Source organism: Sciurus vulgaris (assembly GCF_902686455.1).
Source record: "Sciurus vulgaris genome assembly, chromosome: 6".
NCBI classification, from domain to species: domain Eukaryota; kingdom Metazoa; phylum Chordata; class Mammalia; order Rodentia; family Sciuridae; genus Sciurus; species Sciurus vulgaris.
In genome coordinates this window covers 33,319,133-33,339,048 of record NC_136466.1, presented here as the reverse complement: position 1 = coordinate 33,339,048, position 19,916 = coordinate 33,319,133, and the positions used below count along the sequence as shown (strand labels likewise).

General features: G+C 47.4%; 1 protein-coding gene across 1 annotated transcript in view; it reads left to right on the top strand.

The window, feature by feature from the left end:
* COL23A1 (collagen type XXIII alpha 1 chain) overlaps positions 1–19,916 on the top strand; it is a 384,293-nt gene that overhangs the window by 312,875 nt on the left and 51,502 nt on the right. The window contains exon 3 of the mRNA XM_079144321.1: positions 9,783–9,827. Coding sequence (XP_079000447.1) covers positions 9,783–9,827 — 45 coding nt within the window. The remainder of the gene's footprint in view (positions 1–9,782; positions 9,828–19,916) is intronic.

Here is a 19,916-nt window from a genome sequence, read left to right as displayed (position 1 = left end):
GGACCCAAACTCCCCTTACAACAAATCACTTCTACAGTAACAGATTAATCCATTCATGAGCACCAAGTCCTCATAACCTAATCACCCCTTAAGGTCCTGCCCACCAAAACTGTTGCCCTGGAGATGAAGTTTCCAACACATGAAACCTGGGGGCATATTGAAACCATGGCACTTGGCTTCCCCAACAGGGGACACCCACATGACTTACATCAGTCAATCAAAAGGACTCGAGTAGCTGCTCTTTTTTAAGTCTCTATTCTAAGACACAGAGGGCTGAAGGCTTCTAAAAACCCGTGCTTCCACTCTGATACTGTTTATATTCTGCTTCTCTGAACACTCCACACACACACTCTTGACCAAAAACACATACTGAGCCCTGCCCCCAGGTCTAGACACCATCCACTGACGCTAGTCCCCTTCACCTATGTTCTGTTTCTTTCCAGATCTTTTGCTAAACCCCTTGGATGAGACATTCCATTCTTAGCTCTGACACCTAAACCACAATCTATTGCCCTAAAAAGGAGGAACTCAGGAGGCCAACACTGATGGAGGCAAGAGCCCTGGCCCAGACTTGGACAGATCACGTCCCCTTTGGGCCTCAGTTTCCTTATCTGTCAATGGGGCCAGTCAGATCTCAAAATGACTCAGAGGATTAAAGAGATAGCAAAAGTACCCAGCAAGTGTTCTACACAGGCTTAACGCGTGGCAATAGGCCTCCCCTCCCCACCAGGACCCTTCGGGAGAGGGCTCTTGGGACCCGGGCTGACATAGGGTGGTTGCACTGCAGCACTGCTAAGAGTAAGGATCAGGACTCCTCAGCCCCATTTTAAAGGCTTCGTGAAAGCCACTCCTGACTGAGCTGGAGGAATCTGCCCGTAAACTGCAGCCGTTTGGGATGGCTTCAGGAAGGCACGCCTCAAGGGACTTGGAGCCATTCCCAGTCTTCAGTGCTGCCCCCAGCATGTGGCCTTTCAATTAGAGATTTAATTCACAGACCTTGGAGGGCCATCCCTGGGCCACTTCCATTTTGTGTGGTTCCTGGCATATTAAAAAAATAAACAAATAACAAATGCCAAGACATGGTTATAAAAGTTGTGGACTAGTTTAACCGCTTACCTCTAACAAGTACCTTCTATGGTGGGAGGGAACCTCATGAGCCAGACTGCGTGGCTTCAGTCGCTACTAGCTATATGGCCTCAGAGTCAGGGAATCTCTCTGTACCTCAGTTTATTCATCTGTAAAATGGAGATAATAATCATAGCCTTCCAAATCATAGATTTGGTGTGAGGGACATGAGTTAATACCATGGAATCAAGGTTGGTGCCAAGCATAAATACTAAATAAATGGTCCCTACTAATTCCTGTTTTAATTAAATACTGTCAGGGTCCTGCTGTGGCTGGCGGGTACCGTCAGCTCCTTTGGAGAGAACAGCAGTGTCCACATGGGGCCCTTGGTTGGGCCATTCACGAACCCAGCAGCTCCTGACTTGGGCCTTGTTCCTTTGTTCACCCAGTAGCACAATGTGCAAGGGAGCTCACCAGATCTGGTCCCTGGGCTAGTCAAGATCTTTCACCAGCCTGGACCACAACCCTGGGCCCAGACATACAGGGCAGTGTCTTAAAACCCTGGCAGTCTGTGGCATTGGTTTTTCAAACTGCTTTGGGCCCTTGCAACAGAGGGACGTGGTGGATAATCACAGACAGGACTGCGGGGACAAAGCAACCTTGGAATGAATGGGGTTTGCCGAGCAAGAGGCTGTGATTTTACTTCCCAGAAGGCAGTCTTCACAGTCCTGGCGAGCACAAGCTAACCTGACTGCCAGCTCTCTGGTACTCCTCCAGGAGTACCACAGCCCCCAGGCCTACCCCAGAGGCACCCCACAACACACCTGTCCCCCTCCTCAGGGTTAAAAGACTGTTAGACCGAGATGGAAATGAGCAGAGAGAACAACCCCACCTGGGTAAGTTTTTACCTCTGAGGTTGGTCTGAGACTTGTAAAACCAAATGATCTAGGGAGACATTTTTACTTATCTGGTCTTAAAAGCTCAAATCCAGGACTCTCCCCACCCATTTTCTGCTCAAGGCCCAGCCCACCAGGACCCCAGGCAACCTCGGGGAGCTCCAGGCTGAAGGTCAAAGAAAGAAGCATCCAGAATCACCTCCCCTCGCTCTCCTCTCAGAGTTCGGGAAGAGGGTCATTCCCTTTGAGAATAACTAGGTCAAGGGCATGTATGAGGCTTGTGATCACCAATGGGATGCTAAGAGTCTGGTCCCGGTCACAGTAGCTGAGAGGTTCAGGGAACAGACTCTGGAGCTCTGGAGTCCCACAGATCTGGGTTCTAGTCCTGGTTCTGCCATTTTCTCACCGTATGACCTCAAGGATACCATCGTCACCTTAGGGATGCCATCTTCTCTGACTATACAGTGCCAGGCAGGCCCATGGTAGACATTCAGCTGAGGTTACCCACGGCATCACCTCAGACTCTATCAGGCCTAGCTCTGTTCCTGGTAGCTGAGAATCCTAGGACTACTTAGTTTTTTTGTTTTTGTATTTGTGATTAAAATATGCATAACCTAAAATTTACCATTTTAACCATTTTTAAACATACATTTAATGGATTCACATTGTTATGCAACAATTACCACCTCGCATTTCAGAGTTCCCTTCCTGTTGCAAAACCAAAACTCTGTCCCCATGAAACACTAACTCCCCAGCTCCCTCTCCACCCCAGCCCCCGGCAACCACCATTCCACTTTCTGCCTCTGTGAATTTGACTAATAGATGAACATAATATAATGGGAATCATTTGTTATTTGTCCTCTTGTAACTTTTATTCCACTTAGCATAATATCCTCAAGGTTCATCCGTGTTGTGTATGTGTCAGAATTTCCTTCCTTCTTAAGGTTGAATCATATCCTGTGTGTTGGTCAGTTTTCCATCACTGTGATAAAATACCTAAAAGAACAACTTAAAAGGAGTGCAGAGAGTTTTTGGTTCATGGTTTCAGAGGGTTTCCATCCATGGCGACGTGACCCCATTGCTTTGGACCCGTGGCAAGGCAGAACACTATGGTGCCGGGCACATAGGAGAGCAAACTTGAAGTAAGCCAAGAGATATGAAGAGCAGGGGACAAAGTATAGCCTTCAAGGTCACACCAAGGACCTTCAACTAGGCCTCATCTCCTAAGTTGCCACCACTTTCCAATAGCCTATTAAATTATGAGTCCATCGATGGATTAATCCACTGATGAAGTCAGAGTCCTCAAGATCCAATCACTTTCCAAAGACTTCCACCTCTGTAGACTGCTCCCTTGGGGACCAAGTCTTCAACACATGATCTTTTGAGAGACATTTCAGATCCAAACCATAACCCCTTTTGTATGTATGACATTTTGCTTACGCATTCTTCCATCTAGAGACACTTGGACTGACTTCACCTTTTTAGCTATTGTGTCTGGGAGCATTGCTTGGCTTCTCTGAGCCTTAGTTCCCCCAATCTATAGGGAGAAAAGAACAGAGACAGATTAAAACATTTTGTGGAACTTTTGAATAGATACAATTAGAAATATTGCACAAAAGTCCCTGCCCTCAGGAGCTGACAGGAGGAAAGAGCAGGAACAGGGCTGAGGGCTGAGAAGCCAGCCAGGAGCCCAGGAGGCAGTCAGAACATTAGAAAGAGAACCAGGAGCCTGTGCCCTGCACAGCCCAGCTGGGGAAGGGTGGCTCCAGTTTGTAAGAGGTCAGCAATGAGACAGGTGTTGCTGGGGAAGATGCCCTCAGGGAAGGGAGATGCAGAAAGGCTTAGGGGACACCACCACTTTGAGAGTCAAGACCTCAAAGACACTGCAACCTTAAAGGAAGTCAGGGTTCAGGATTTCCCTTTGGAGTTGGCCACTGGCGTGAGTTCTCCATCCCAACAAGAGAGGAAGCTTCTGTAAGTTAGAAATGGTTCCATTTTGTCTGGTCTCAAACAGAGCATAATCCTCCTGGAGCTATTTACCATGCAGATGGTGGACACAGGCATCCTGAGTCATTTAGCAACAAGCTGGAGTCCTTGCTGGTCCGTGCTATGCCGGAAACCTCAGGATTTCATGGAGAAACCCTTTCCTAGACTGCTCAGCCTCTGCATTCTGGTGCCTAGGTTTGCAGACAGGCACTGATTAGGGACAGCCCAGACTTTCCATGGGTTGACCTTACCCTTGTACACTCAAGATAAAGCTGAGTCCTGTCCACACGTTTTCTTAAGTGGAGCTGCTGTGTCTCTCCGTGGCTACAGAACATCAAAAAACCCATGTATTATATCAAGACCCTGCATTTTAATGGCCCAGGAGCCACTCCAACTGGTTATTTCTTGAGATTCCAAATTAGCATCCCTTTTGTGTCCTCTGCTGCCAGCTCATCTCTTTACCTGTTCTACAAGGTATACATAGTTGCCACCATCACGAAACCGTTATCCTCAAGGGCTGGGAGGCTAAGGCTCAGAGAGGTTGTATGACTTATTCAGACTTGAACAGCTTCTATATTGATCAGGTCTTTTCCTGCTCAGGCACTCCCTTGATGTCCGCTGCCCACAGCTTCAAAAATGAGGCTTTGCCAGCACAGTAGCACCTGCCTATAATCCCAGCAACTCAGGAGGCTGAGGCAGCAGGATGGCAAATATTTTAGTCAGTTTTTTCACTTCTGTGACTAAAAGATCTGACCAGAACAATTTTAAAAGAGGAAAGGTTTGTTTAGGGGCTCACAGTATCAGAGGTCTTAGTCCATAGAAGGCTGGCTCCATACCTCAGGGCTCGAGGTGAGACTGAATATCGTGGCAGAGTGTGTGGCACAGGGAAGTAGCTCACATGGTGATCAGCAAGCAGAGAGAGTGTCTTCACTTGTCACACCCCCAAATCCCACTTCCTCCAGTCACACCCTACATTTCAGTTACCACTCAGTTAATCCCTATCAGGGGATTAATTCACTGATTGAGTTAAGACTCACGACCCAATCATTTCTTGCATTGTCACACAGGAGAGCTTTTGAGGGACACCTCACATCCAAACCATAACAGCAGGTTTGAGACTAGCCTCAAAAGCTTAGTGAGACTCTACAGCAACTTAGCTAGACCCTGTCTCAAAATGAAAAACAAAAAGGGCTGGGGATGTAATTCAGTGATAAAGTACTCATGGGTTCCATCCCCAGTACCAAAAGACAAAAAAAAAAAAAAAAAGGAGGCTTTGCCCATGCCACTATTGTGATACCCACTGTAAACATCAATGTCCCTACAGTTGCCAACCCTGGACCTAGAGTCACATGACTCTCGTGTAGAAGTGGGGACAATGACATTCTCCCAGCCCAAGTTGATCTTTATCATCTGTAGACTTGCAGCTGGGATAGTTTTTCCAGCAACAATCTCAGAAAAAATCTGTTTTCTTCCTCCCAGACAGTTTCCCCATGTACCCCTGAACAGGTAAATCAAGCCAGACAGTTGCCCTCATGAGGGTCTGAGTCTGCGGCAACTGCAGGAGAGTTCCCCTCCTCGTAGAAATGAGGGATGGGGGAAGGAAACCAACAAGGGGAAACCCTGAGCAGGGTTCTGGTTTTGCTCTCTTGGGTATCTTAACTGTAACCAAGAGGGCTCTCCTTTCCACAGGAGTCGTATCAGGCATAACTGTCCTTGAAACCTTAGGAACCACAAACTGATTATGAAAAGCCCCAGAAGGCACCAGCAACAAGTCTCTTTGCCAGGCTTAGCTTCAGAGTTCTCATCTATGGAGGGGACACTAGCACCTTCCTCAAAGGACAGTTGGGGTATAGCAAAAGTGCTCCAAGTTCATGCTTGCTGGATGAATAGGTGGTCTGCACCATAGTTGCTGTGTTAGTCAGTTTTTCATCACTGTGACCAAAATACCTGACAAGAAGAACTTAGAGAAGGAAAGATTTATTTTGGCTCATAGTTTCAGAGAATTCTGTTCATGGTCAGCAGACTCCATTATTCTGGGCCTGAGGTGAGTCAGAACAACATGGCAGAAGGGTGTGGTGGAGGAAAGCTGCTCACCTCATGGCAGTCAGGAAGCAGAGAGAGAGATAAGGTGGGGGACTAGAGAGAAGATGAACCCTTCCAGGACACGCTCCCAGGGACCTACTCTCTCCAAATAGGTCCCACCTCCCAGTAGTCCATTTAGCCATCAGTGGATTAATCCACTGATGAGGTCAGTGTTCTTATGACCCAAACACTTCCCAAAAGTCACACTTCTGAATACATGAGACCTTGGGGAACATTCTAGATCCAAACTAAGAGATGCTGAACCAAGTTCACTTTCCATGGTGGCCTAGAAACTTATAAAGAGCCCTCCTTAAGGCCTTCCACCTCTGCAGCTTGCACAATCCTGTCCTTGTGTGTGTCTGCCTTGCTGTTTGCAGAAGCAGCAGAGTGAGAAGCCCACAGTCAGTGTGGGACCCTCACCAGCTCTGGCAGCCCTCACCACCTCTCTTCCTGGAGCAGGTGAAAAAAAAAAGGCAGAGAGCGCTCCTTCTCTCCAACACCTGTGCCCACCAAACCAAGTGATCCTGTGTCTCCTCTAAGCCCTGGGTCTTGTCGAACATGACAGTCTCTTAAAGAGAATGCCAGGAAATGATGAGGAGGAGGCCCCCTCTCTCTCTCCTTCCTTCAACACCATCACCTGGTCTCCTAACAGAGAGGGCATGGCATAGTAGAAGGACAGATGGAGCCTAGGTACTGGGAGTTTGCCTGATGCCAATGAAGAACCAGTCGAGGCTGGGCATGGAGGACGAAGGATGCAGCAGGGTGACTCTCAGGTGGGATCTGGCTCAGCTACTTGGGTATTGGTGATGCCTGCACTTAGGGAAGGCAAGTAATGGGAGGTGAACTTGAGTTTGGGCATGTTACCTCCCAGTGGAGTGGAAGGTTTGAGTGTGAATCTCAGAATAAGGGTAGACCAGTTGTCCATTCATGAGGCAGTCACACAAAGGCCTTCCATACTTGGTTTAGATTAGCTATCAGAGAATGTTCACGAGCCACCTCATTCTTTTTCTCTTATTTGGACTCTTTCAGTTGGAAATCACATCCAGTATGCTGGGCCTGCAGCCCCACAGGCCCTGCAAACTCAGTGACATCCCAGGCCCCACCCAGCTCCATGCCTGCTGGGAGCTGGGCCCAAAGGCTCCGGGAGGTGGAGCACTCAACCCTGCCAGGGCAGCCACCCGCCCTGCTAGCATCCCTTTCCATTGGGCCTGCTGCCTAACCATGCCACCCAGGAGAACCACCCAGACAAATCCATTCGTTCAGCCACCTCGGTGAAGTCAAATCTGGCTCTAGTTACCCAGACGGAGACTTTTACAGTTGTACCCAGTGATGACCATCAGAAAACCACAGTGCTGGTTTCACTTCAGGTCAAAGAAAGCCCATCTTATTCCCCACTCATGGCCCCTTTCTGGACACCTGAGGCCCAGGACAAGTGACCTGATAGAGCTAAGCATGGGCGTTCCATGGTCTGGCAAGAGCCCTGAAACGTCAAGGGTGAAGACTAGGTCTTCTCCCGAGTGCAAGCAGAGGAGCATGATGCTGAGTGTGCCTGTGGGTTCCTGTTCCTATCCCTCCTCACCCTGAAAACAGATGTGTCCACAGAGGAGAAAAGGCCGAGGATACAGGTTCCAGCCCCTTGCACTGGAGGCTTACTTTTCTATGAGCAGTTCACGGGATTCCCAGGCCTCCTCAGCCCCTCCCAAGGTGCTAGAGAGAGGACAAAGATGGGCGCTTGGGCTACCAGAGACCTGAGCTGTTGGTGAGACACCCAGGTGGAGATGTCAGAGACACAGTTAGCCATGCAGTAGGCACAGGTGTCCCAGGCCTTAGCCTAGATTGTGGGCCTGGTGGCACTTCATAAGCGATAAAACCCACACAGGTGTGACAAGTGATTTTTATGGGGGTGCTGGAATCCTGGCCCCACCAAAGCAATATGGCCCCTGGGAGTGGAGGAAGGAGGATGCAACAGGGTGACTCTCAGGTGGGAACTGGCTCCAAACTCCAAATTCAAAGTCTGTGCCCAGAATGAGGGAAAATCAAGGGGTATGTCACCGGGGTGATTTTCTCCCCTCAAGATTCAGGGTTGTGAGACTCAGCACATTTTAAATGTTTAAGTTTTGGCCAACCATTCTGACTTCAAGTCCTCAGCCCACGAATCTGCCAGGAAATTCACTGTCACCTCACCCATGGACCTGAGTATGTTTCTGGGTCTAGCAAAGCACTGAGGGGCCCTTCCTCACTTTCTCTCGGAAGCCTCCCTCCTCCCCATCCAGAGTACCCCCTTAACCAAAGTCAGGAAGCACCTCTTATCCAGGACTATATCTACTTTTCTGCTCTACCAACCCCTGAGTCAGGGGTGTATTAAGGGCCTGACCTCTCACTCAAAACTGGGGAGGAGGAAAAAAGGGAAAGACACATACACTCATTTTTCCATGAACCACCAACCTCAGACTTGATTCATGGCCAACCTCCTGCATCTGCTCCAAGGTTATTCTGGGAATTCATGAGAGATTTTGAGATTGACTTTCGCTGGAAAGGGCAATGCCTTATAATACCTGCCTCTCTGTAGTCTTTGTGCCCAGCTCAGAGCCTAGCAGGCCATGATCAGGCAAGAAAAGACAGAAGTACACATGTCATTTACAAATTCAACGTAGTAATTACATACAATTTCACCTCTGCATATCTTTTCCTCTAAGAAGATGGGAGAATCAGGAATAATTAGACTAAGAGGAGTGGGAAGGGAGGCAGAGCATATGGCAAAGGGACATCAGTAAAGTCTGCAGCGAGCTGCAAGAGAGGTGACAGAATGAGGAACAATGACAGAGGCCTCAAGGCCTCCACTCTACAATGAAAGGCAAGGACCACAAACCAGGGCAGAGAGCTGGCCAGTATTCAGTGGCCCAGAGTCCTTCAGCATCAAGGCCACTTGGGTCTCAGGGACCAACATGGGTGGAGAGCTAGAGGTGGAGGCAGGATGGTCTGCAATTGTAAATTCGAAAAGGCTTAAAACAGATGGATGGGGCTGGGGTGCAGCTCTGTTCAGAGCTAGCTTTTGCGAGGCAGTGGGTTCCAATTCCAGTACTAGTGGGGAAAATGGTCTGGAGGAAGGACTGGATCACGTACTGGTGTGCACATGATCTGCAATAAAGTGCAACAAATGTATAAGCATCCCCCTGGGCTGGTGGGAAGGAAGGAACTGAAGGTTCCAGTGGATGGTAGTGGAAGGACAGTGGATGGATGGCATGGTGCCTCTTGTTATCAAATTTAAGTATTTAAAATGTCTCCATAGTGTCTTTATTGGTCTTGATTGTGTTGGCAATTTTTTTTTTTTTTTTTTTTTTTAGGAATACCAGAAAGCATTTGTCAGGGCTTTCCTAAGAAAATTCCCTCCCTCAGCCTTCTTTGTCTCAAAGTCTAATATTTCTCTGCTGTAAACTCTCCTGCCTCAGGAGAGTCCTGGGAGTAAATCTTTTTGGTTGGGGAAGGACTTGCGAATGAACAAGTGAATAGATGGTTGAATTGCAGTATGAGTGAGGCATGCAGCCCAGCAGGGAGGGAGGGCCTGCAGGAGCCAGGCAGGTGCAGCAGAAGTAAGGGGTTTCTTCTCTCCACCGCCAGCAGGCCTGCCTCACAGCAGGCTGCTCCGAGGATGCTGTCGCAGGTGTGGGCAGGTGGCGAACCAGCACCTGGCAGGCTGCGCCCAAGCCCACTGCCTTCCCCTCTCAACGAGTCCATCCTTGTTTTCCTATCTAGGTGCCCCTGGACGGCGTGGCAAGCCTGGAAGAAGAGGCGACCCTGGTGAGTACCGGTTTTCTTAGTTTCTAAACCGAGGCTGGGAAGACCACAACTGGCCCAGAACCTGGCTAGAGGTGTCGGCCACCTACTCCCCACCTTCAGTCCTGCCCTTCGGTCCTGGGTCCATTCTTCCTCCCCTTTCTAATGCCAGCTGCTGTCCCCAGAGGCCACAGTGCCCAGCACTGTCTTTTCTTGGCTTCTTGACATCCATAATTTCAGGACTGCCCCACCTCTGCCCTCAACCACCCCCTGAATCTGTTCACCAGCCCTGGAAACTTCAAGCCCTTGTCAGCCACTCTGAAGTAGCCTCTGCCGTGTGTGGGCTGCGACGACTCTGCCATCCCACAGTCTCTGCCATGTTCTGTCAACCCGCCAGGACAGTTCTCCTGCATGTCTCACTCCCTCCCCAAACCTGGCTCTCCTTCCCTTGGCAGAGAGCCATCAGGGGAGGCTCTTCCTCCTTCCAGGCAAACTGCAGACTGACTCACTTGTCTACTCCACCTTCCTCCCCAGCATTTCCATTTCACCCAAAATAAACTCACACTGCGCAGTCCCCAGTACTTTACCCACTCCCCTCACCTGGCTCTCAGCAACTGTTCCCTAAGAGGCATCCACCCCATCCCCTCAGCCCCGTCTTCATCTCACCCAAAGGCCACATTTACCAATGGCTTCCTCAGGGCCACACCAGCAGACACTCTGTAGTCTTTAGCTTTCTTCGTTACTTACTTCGTTTCTTCCTTTCTTTCTTTTCTGTATTCAGTAAATGTTATTTACTTATTTAGCAAAAAGAAAGAGTCCATCTGAGCACTCATATGCCCCCATCCCTTTTCACATTGCTTTGTCCTCGTGTCAGGAATAGAAGATACTACAGATGGATGTTAACAATCTCAGCATCAACAGAACGAGTTTCAGAGTATGAGCTTGGATAAGAGAAACCATCAGGGCTGTGGCAAAATTTGCAAGTCAGATGAAACATTCACTGCTTAAGGACTATTCTATTTTTAAGTGTGATAGTGCGATTATGGATAATCTTAGTATTTAGTTTTCCTAAATATCTGGGGCTGCTTAAAGAAAATGCTTTAAAGGTTTATATTATTTGAATCAGTGGTTCTTTGATCACAATCCTAGTATAAAACCATTTTCTCCTTAAAGTAACATCTTGATCTTTCTTGACCTTCACTGTTGGTCACTTCCCCGCTGCCCTGGGTACTTCTGGTTCAATTCTGGGCCAGTTTCGCTCCATCTCTGACCTCTAATTCTTTGCCTTCTTTGTGTGACTCCACTTGCCTCTTAAATCAATCTGCCCCTGGCCCTCTCCTCTGTCCCCAGACTTCCACTCCCATGGCTTCAGCTGCTCCCATGACACTGAGGACACCTCTCTCCCTGCCTAAAGCCCAGTCCTTTCCTCTGGGTCCCAGAGATTAGACTCTGCTTCACCAAACCCAGTGTCTGCTCCCATCTTCTCTGCTCCAGCATCACCACCTCAGGGAGGAGGCACCAATCACCTGCTCCCCTGAGCAGTCTCCAGCATCCCCCGTGACCCTTCCTTTCTCCACACCAAGTCCCCTTTGGTCTCCTCCTCAGTACATCTCAGACCTGTGCCACCTTCTCTGTCTCATGTCTACTCTGTGTCCTCCATTGCCTGGACTCTTGTTCCAAGTTCATTTCCCTTTGTCCTTCCAGTCAAGTTCAAGCAGCTTCTACAGAAAGCCTTCTTTAATCCCTCTGGCTAAGGGTTATCACCTGAGTCTCCAGCATCCTGCAGGTGAATGCATGGGACAATGACTCACTGAATGGCTGCTCTGCCCTCACAAGGAGGGCGCAGTGGCCCGAGGGAGCCACCACCAACAGGACCCCAGGTTGGGCCCCAGAGAATCCAGGGCAAGTTATCTCAGAGCCTCAGACTCTTCTTCCCAGAGCTGGGCACGTTCAATGGTAGGAAACACCCCTTGTGTTTCTCTTTTTGCCTTGACTTCCAGAAACTGAAGCTGTTTTAGGTTTTATGCTAGAACTTAAGATCAGTCTGGATTTGGGGTTTTCACCCCACTGCTTTCCCACCCTACCAAATACACGCTTCATCACTCAGTTCCTATTTTCTACATCATAAAAGATCTCACTGCCTTTTATTGTAAGCTCCTTGACATTCTTTGGAAGGGGATAAGGATTATGTAGTCACGTAAAAAGTAGAGTATGATTCAGCTTACTGGAAAACCCTTTCCAAAAGGGCAATGGATCTGAAGAGACATTTCTCAAAAGAAGACAGATAGTCAATGGTTTCATGAAAAAAATGTTCGATATCACTAATCATCAGGAAAGTGAAAATCAAAACCACCCCCATAATCACCTCACCCTCATAATAGTGGCTATTATCAAAAAGACTAAAAATAACAAGTGCTGACAAGGATGTGGAGAAAAGGGAATCCTTGCACACCATTGGTGGGAATGTAAATTGATGCAGCCATTATGGAAAACAGTATGGAAGTTCCTGAAAAAATTTTAAATAGGGCTACAATCTGCTCCATCAGTCCCACTCCTGGATATTTATCCAAAGGAAATGAATTCAGTATGTTGAAGGCATCTGCACTTCCATGTTTACTGCAACACTATTCACAATAGCCAAGAAATGGAAACAATCCAAGTGTCCATCAACTGACAAATGAATAAAGAAAATGTAGCACATATACACCATGGAATACTATTCAACCATAAAAAGAATGAAATCTTGTCATTTGCAATAACATGGAACTGGAGATCATTATGTTAAGTGACATAAGGCAGACACAAAAAGACAAGGACAGCTTGATCTTACTCATGTGTGGAATCTAAAAAATTGATCTCATATAAGGGTAGAGTAGGGTGGTGGTTAGCAGAGGCTGGGGTGGGTAGCATTGGGGAAGTGTTGAACAACGGATACTAAGTTATAGTTAGGTAGGAGCAAGAAGTTCTGGTGTTCTGTTGTTCAGGAGTATGACTATAGACAACAGTAATACAGTATATATTTCAAAAAGCTACAGGTACAGTGGCTCATGCCTGTAATCCCAACAGCTCAGGAGCTGAGACAGGAAGATCTGGAGTTCAAAGCCAACCTCAGCAAAAGCAAGGTGCTAAGCAATTCAGTGAGACCCTGTCTCTAAATAAAATACAAAATAGGGCTAGAAATGTGGCTCAGTGGTTGAGTACCCCTGAATTCAATCCCCCATACCAAAAAAAAAAAAAAAAACTGAAGGAAAAATAAAATTGTATTGTGCTGTCAGTTACACAATTTTGTAAAGATAGTGAGAATTACTGAAGTGTACACTTTTGAGAGAATGAATTTTAAGAGAGTTGGCTCTCTGTATCCACAGGTTCTGGATTCACAGATTCAACCTATCACAGGTGTATTGCTATGTAGTTAGAGCTCCAACGCACCTCTGTGTAAACATGTACGGACTCTTTTTTCTTGTCATTATTCCCTAAACAATATAGTATAACAACTGTTTACCTAGTATCTACATTATATTAGGTATTATAAGTCATCTGGAGGTGATTTAAAGCATACAGAAGGACCTGTGTAGGTATTATGCAAATACTACACCATTTTATATAAGGGACTTGGGCATGCATGGATTTGGATATTTTTGGAAGTCCTGGAACTAATCCCTGTCAGATACCAAGGGACAACCGAATATTAATTATATCTCAATAAATCTGTTTTGAGTTTTGTGGTCCTGGGGATTGAACCCAGGGCTTCACATGTGATGAGCAAGTATTCTACCACTAAACTGTACATCCTTAGCCCTTTTTTTATTTTGAAACAGTGTCTCCCTAAATTGCCTAGGCTGACCTTGAACTTACAATTCTTCTGCCTCAACCTCCTGAGTAGCTGGGATTATAAGTGTGTGCCACCACACCTGGATGTTTTTGTTTTTTGTTTTTTTAATGGCTTTACATTTCACCCAAACCTCTAATCGGCACCACTGCTTGCCCTACCCAGTAGGAAAATCACTGAGTAGAGTGATTTCCTGAATTGACCTCCATGCCCAGACTGGCCTGCTTGGCTCTGGATTCTGGAGAGCCTGCTCTGTACCTGATCATCCCATCACAGCCAAACTGCTGGAGGCCCGTTTGGGGTGCCATTGAAATAGGAGTGTCTCCAAGTCTGTGGTGCAGTCAGGGTTAGTTCTTCAACATGACACCAAACGATGGAAAACTGCCAGCTGTGCTTCTCTTCTCCCTAAGAGCTACGCAGCACTTGTGCACACACCAGATAGAGAGGATGTGCTGTCATTCCATCCTGCCCTTGGTTTTGTGCCTTTCCCGCACCCGTGCTGTACAGGTCACCTTACATACACACCGTCTGTTGTTCAAGCCTCATAGCATCCAGAGAGGCAGGGATGGTCGCTCCCACATTTCACAGGAGCGAGCTCCTATCACTTTAGCCCTGCTCACTAACTCACAATTGTCTCTAGATTTGCCATCTCTCAGCCTGATTGCATCAACCTGCAAACTCAATTTAAAAGCCCTGTCAGGCTTTTAATTTTTTCCCTGCTCCTTTGGGGAAATAAAACAAAACCCTGAGAAACACAGCTGAAGGTTCTTGGTCTTACCGTGGGAGTGGGTTTGGATTTTGGCATCTTACCTAAGCTGACTGAATGAGAGAGGCAGAGGTCCTGTCCATACCGGGGAGGGTAACAGAGAGCAGTAGGTATGGTTCTTACGCAGGAACAATGACTGCAGCCACCAGCCCCCACCCCCAGTGCTAGACCAGGACCTGCCAGGCTGTGGGTTATACTCTTCCCAGTTTGCTTTTCCAAGAAAGCTGAAAGTGCCCTTTGGGAAACACTGGGAAACTGATTAGCCCCAGAGGCGCCAGGAAATCCAGGTGGGCATTGTGGACTCCCAGACCTACCACCTGCCTCTGCTTACCTGTCAACACTGAGCAGACAACTTCCCACCAAAGCGATACCTCCTAACCTTGAGTTCCCAGCTTGGGAAACCCTGTCAGGCTACATCCATCCCATACAACAGGGCCCAGAATCATCGAATCCTTCACTTCCTCAGACCTTTTTATTTATTTCCCAAGTCATCTGGCCCTTATTTAATTGCTCCCACATTTCAGTGCTGGGAGCATATGTTTGAAAGTTTTGTGCAGAAGGGCTAGGGTATAAAGCACACCGTGGGACCAGGCCATGGGGATTACCTCAGCCAGCCTCATTTTCCAACAGGGACCCCGCATAACCTGAGCCACACCCCCTGCCCATCCATCACTCTTGGGTGCCCAGCTCACTGCTGGTCACAGACACCTTCTCCAGAGGCTGTGGCATACACAGCACAAACTCCATAGAACCAAGTCAAGCACAGAGCCACTAGGCAGCTCCTGTCCCTCTTGCCCTCATCTTATCAGCACCTATTTAAGTGCTCGTTCCTGCCAGGTCCTGAGCTAGGTGGCAGGGAGCCTGCATGAAGCAGGCAGATGTGCTCACAGCTGTGAGGAAGTTCCCTTGCTGGTGGGGCTGACAGACAATCATCCACACTCAAATAAATGGATTTAATCATTACAGATTGTGGCAAGTGCTAGGAAGGAAATAACCAAGGCAGTATGATAGAAGCCAACGGAGGTGTCATTAGAAGCCACGGTTGGGGAAGGCTGTCCAAAGCGGTGATAATGAAGTCATGCCCCGGGAGCACAGGAACACGGCAGTTGTGAGCATCCTAAGACCCAAGAGAACTAGCACCTTGGGGAACTGAGAGATGAGTAGAGCAGGGAGCAGTAGCCCACGGCCTCAGGGATTAACGAAGGACCGGGCCATGCAGAAGAGCTTTTCCAGGAGTTTGGATCTTTTTGTCATTTGAAGTCCTGGGGAGGGGTTGGGCTTTCTTTTTTTTTTTCTTTTTTATTTATTTTATTTTTAAGGTTCCTCTGGCTGGTGAGGTTAGAAAGGGGTCTAGTTAGAAAGCTGTGACAATGACACTGTGATGAAGCAGTGGTAGTCTCCCAAACTGGTCTCAGTAAGGCCCAAGAGAGGTGCTGTGTCGGTGTTCTGGAATCTTGCAAGTGGGCAATGGGATTTGCCTCTGAAACGCTGCTATTCCCCTGCTCACCTCCCTCCAAGCTGCTCCGGGACTGTGCAGCATGCCATGGTTTAGGGTCCCACAGTACTGCTTCCAGCCCAGACTACCTGCTTGCCAGCTGGGTGATCTCAGACACAACACATCCCTTCCCAGGGACCTCAGAGGAAGTCCAGTACACTATAGAGAGCTCTTTCTGCCCAGGTCAGGAGGACATGCCTCTGGGCATAGTGACCTTTCTGAACCTCAGTTTCCTCATCTAAAAATGCACCTGGTGTGGTTGCCACAAAGGTTACATGACATGGTCTGAGGAAAGTGGGCACTTAATTCCAAGAACTGAGATTACTCTCCACCCTTCCTTCATCTTCTCTGCGATACACCTCAGACCAGGCCTCTGGGCTTTGCTCTCAGGACCCTTAGCTCTCAGAATGAGCTTCCTTGGAGGGAGCGTGGAGGTGAGTATAAGGAAAGGCAGCAAAAGCTGAGGACCAGACAAGAACATGGAGTTTTTTCCTTTCCATGTTCAAGTTCAAGCCTATTGACTTTTCTACTTATGTGGATCCATGAGGTTGAAGAGTTCCCACCACTCCTGTCTTCCAGCTCCTCAGCTCCCGACTTGGAGACAACTTCCATAACCACTTTCTCGTGTTCATGCCTAAAGATGATCCATATCCATACAAACAAAAGCCTACATTTTTTTTTTTTCTGCCATGCTGGGGATCAAACCGAGGGCCTCATGCTTGATAGGCAAGCACTCTACCCTGAGCCACATCCCCAGTCAAAATCTGCATATTCTTTAGCACAAACGACTGCATGTTATATATGCTATTCAATATCTTTTCTTAAATGTAACAATATACCTTGGAGACATATAAAAATGTATCATTTTCATAGCTCCATAATGTCCTATTTATAGATATATACCATCTTCATTTAATTAATGCCATTTTTTCTGTTTCTAATGTTTTTGATATCTCAAGTGATTCTATAATGAATATTCTGATATACCTGTCCTTTCTTTTTTTTTTTTTTTTTTTTTTTTTTTGAGACAGGATCTCACTAAGTTGCTTAGGGCCTTGCTAAGTTGCTGAGACTGGATTTGAACATGGATCCTCTGCCTCAGCCTCCCGAATTGCTGGAATTGCAGGCATGTACCATCAAGCCTGGCTATACCTATCTTTTTACAATATGTTAACATTTCTACAGGACAGGATTTTAGGGGGATAATTGCTGTGGCAGTTAGCATATACATTTTAAGTCTTAATATGTATCACCAAATCACTGTCTATTGATAACGTACCAATTTATTCCCCCACCAGTGTGTGAGATGACTGTCTTATTGCTCTCACATGGTAGTTCATCAGTGGTACGGTTTGAATATGAGGTGTCCCCCAAAAGCTCCTGTGTTAATGCAGGAATATTCAGAAGTTAAATGACTGGATTATGAAAACTGTAAGCTAATCAGTCTGTCCCAGTTTGGACAGACTAACTGGATGGTAACTATAGGCAGGTGGGGCATGGCTGGAAGAGGTGGGTCACTGGGGATGTGCCCTAGAAGGGTGCATCTTCCCTGCGACCTCTTGCCCTCTCTCCCTCTGCCTCCCAGCTGCCATGAGTGCCTCACCCTTCCACCACGGTGTGTTCTCCCTCACCTTGGCCCAGAGTAATGGAGTCAGCAGACTGCAAACTAAACCTCTGAAATCAATTTTAGCCTTCATTTCTGTTATTATGAAAGAGAATTTGCTTTTGTCAATACAAAAATGCAAAAACTAATCATCATGCACAATTCATAGTTTTAAGGACTCTGTATTTTCTGACCTGTGAACTCCCAAGTCATATCTTTGGTCCATTTTTCCATTAGGTTGGCGATGTTGTGAGAGTTGATTTGTGGACATGTTTTTATTTCAGGGTATCTAGACTTCGTGACATGAGTTAGATATATGATTCCCCATTTGGCCTTTGACTTTGCTTACAAGGCTTTCTTCCTTGCAGACTCTTTTTCTTTTTCTTTTTTGCTTTATTTCATTGGATCAGACCTTTCTTTTCTAGTTTCTGGATTATGAACTGTAGTCAAGAAAGTCTGCCCTCCTTCAGGGTTAGAAAGAAAATTTCCCACATTTTTCTCTAGGAGTTTCATGATTTTTTTAAACATGTAAATCTCCAATCCTTTTGGAATTCTTCCTGGTTTATGCTGAGGCATTCGTCCAACTTCCCTTATTGCTGCATAACTCCCAGTTTTGCAGCCATCCCCTGTTAATAACACATCTCTCCCGTTTCAAGGGGCTCCAGTGGAGTGTGGCAGCCTGGTGGCAGTGGAGAGGGCAGATCCCTGTATGGAGGTCATGATGAGATTTAGACTTTTGTGCTTAAAAAAAACATGAGACAGTTGAGAGGGGGAGTGTCATGATCCAGGCTTGTATTTGAAAAACATCACTCTGGTCCCAGAATAGAGACTGGAGTGGCAGAGGGTCACCACATTTGAAGCCATGTCTGACCCCAGTTGCATCTACCTCATTGCTAATAGACGTCAACCCCTAGGTCACCAGTCCTCTCTCCAACACTACTTCTGGGTGAATTCCTGTAAGTTCTTTTATCCCCCTGAAGAGGTTTCTGTATTTGATTTTTTTAATTGACATATAATAATTGTACATATTTATGGAGCACAGTGTGATATTTTGATATGTGTATACAATTTGTAATGATCAAATCAGAGTAACATATCCATCCTCTCAAATATACTTCACTTCTTTAAATTGGGAACATTCAAAAATCCTCTTTTTTAACTATTTTGACATATAAAAGATTGTTATTAACTACAGTCACCCCTCCATGTGATAGAAAATAGAACATAATCCTCCTATCTAACTGCATTTATGTACTGACCAATCAATGGTCTCTATCTTCCCCTCCTCCCTACCCTTCCCAGGCCAATGAATCTGGAGTCTCACATAGAAGCCCCTCACACATGCTGGCCTCTGGGTTCCATGGCCTTGTCTCCTCCAATGAGTTGGACCTCCACCTGACCACCACAGCCTCCCACTGCCATGACCTTGCCCAGTACCTCATCACAAAACCTCAGTTCAGAGTCCAGCCCACTCCCTTAGTTCCCTGACCTCACAATCCTTCCACCTCACTCATCTTCATATCCACACGTCCGACCACCTTGTCCCTTGCCCCTCATCCCCTCCAACTTGACAGTACCGTCAGTCTCTTCAACCTGTCCCCTGCTCCCTTTCGCCTCTCATTCTCACTCAGCAAAGCTCCACCCCTGATCAAACCCAGCCCTCCTCATACCCAGCTCCAGCACCCACGAAGCTCACAGGACACCACTGGGTCAGCTCACTTTGAATCCCAGTCCCCACGGTCTCCTCCAACCTGGTCGCCTATGGCTGATAGCCTCGCTCCCTACTTCACTAGAGGAGTGGGCACAGTCAGAAACGAACGCCAGTTAAACTTCCACATCCTCAGCCACACACCCAGCAGCGCCATGCTCTGCCTCCCTGCCCATTGCCAAGCTTGGACAGTACAGGCTCCCTCACGTACCTGCGTCCCCTCTCTGCACCAGCCCCTCCTGCCTCCTCAACAGCATTGCTCCAGGAATCTCCCCTCCCTCCGACTTGGTGAATCTCTCCCTCTCTGCTGGATGACTCCTGTTAAGTTACAAACATGCCATTGTCTCTCTCACCTTGAAAAAATACTCTTCTCTGGACCCCATGAACATCAAAGCGTCCACTCTGATCTTTCGCTTCCGTCTTGCAGCCCTACTCCTCAAAGGCACTGACTTTGCATTCCTCACCTCTTCTCCCCTAACCTGTCTGCACTCGGCTTCCACCCACAGCGCTGTGCACCATGCAGGCGATCGCTCCCTCCTCCTCAGGACGCTTTGGCAACTTGGCTTCCAGGATGTCCTTCTCTTCTCCCCAGCTTCTAACTGTTGGGGTGTCCCTGAACAGTGTGTGTACCAAGCTGAGCTCCTGATCCCTTCAGCGAAACCCCCATCACAGTCTTCCCACCTCCTGGATGGCAACTCCATCCTTTGGCCAA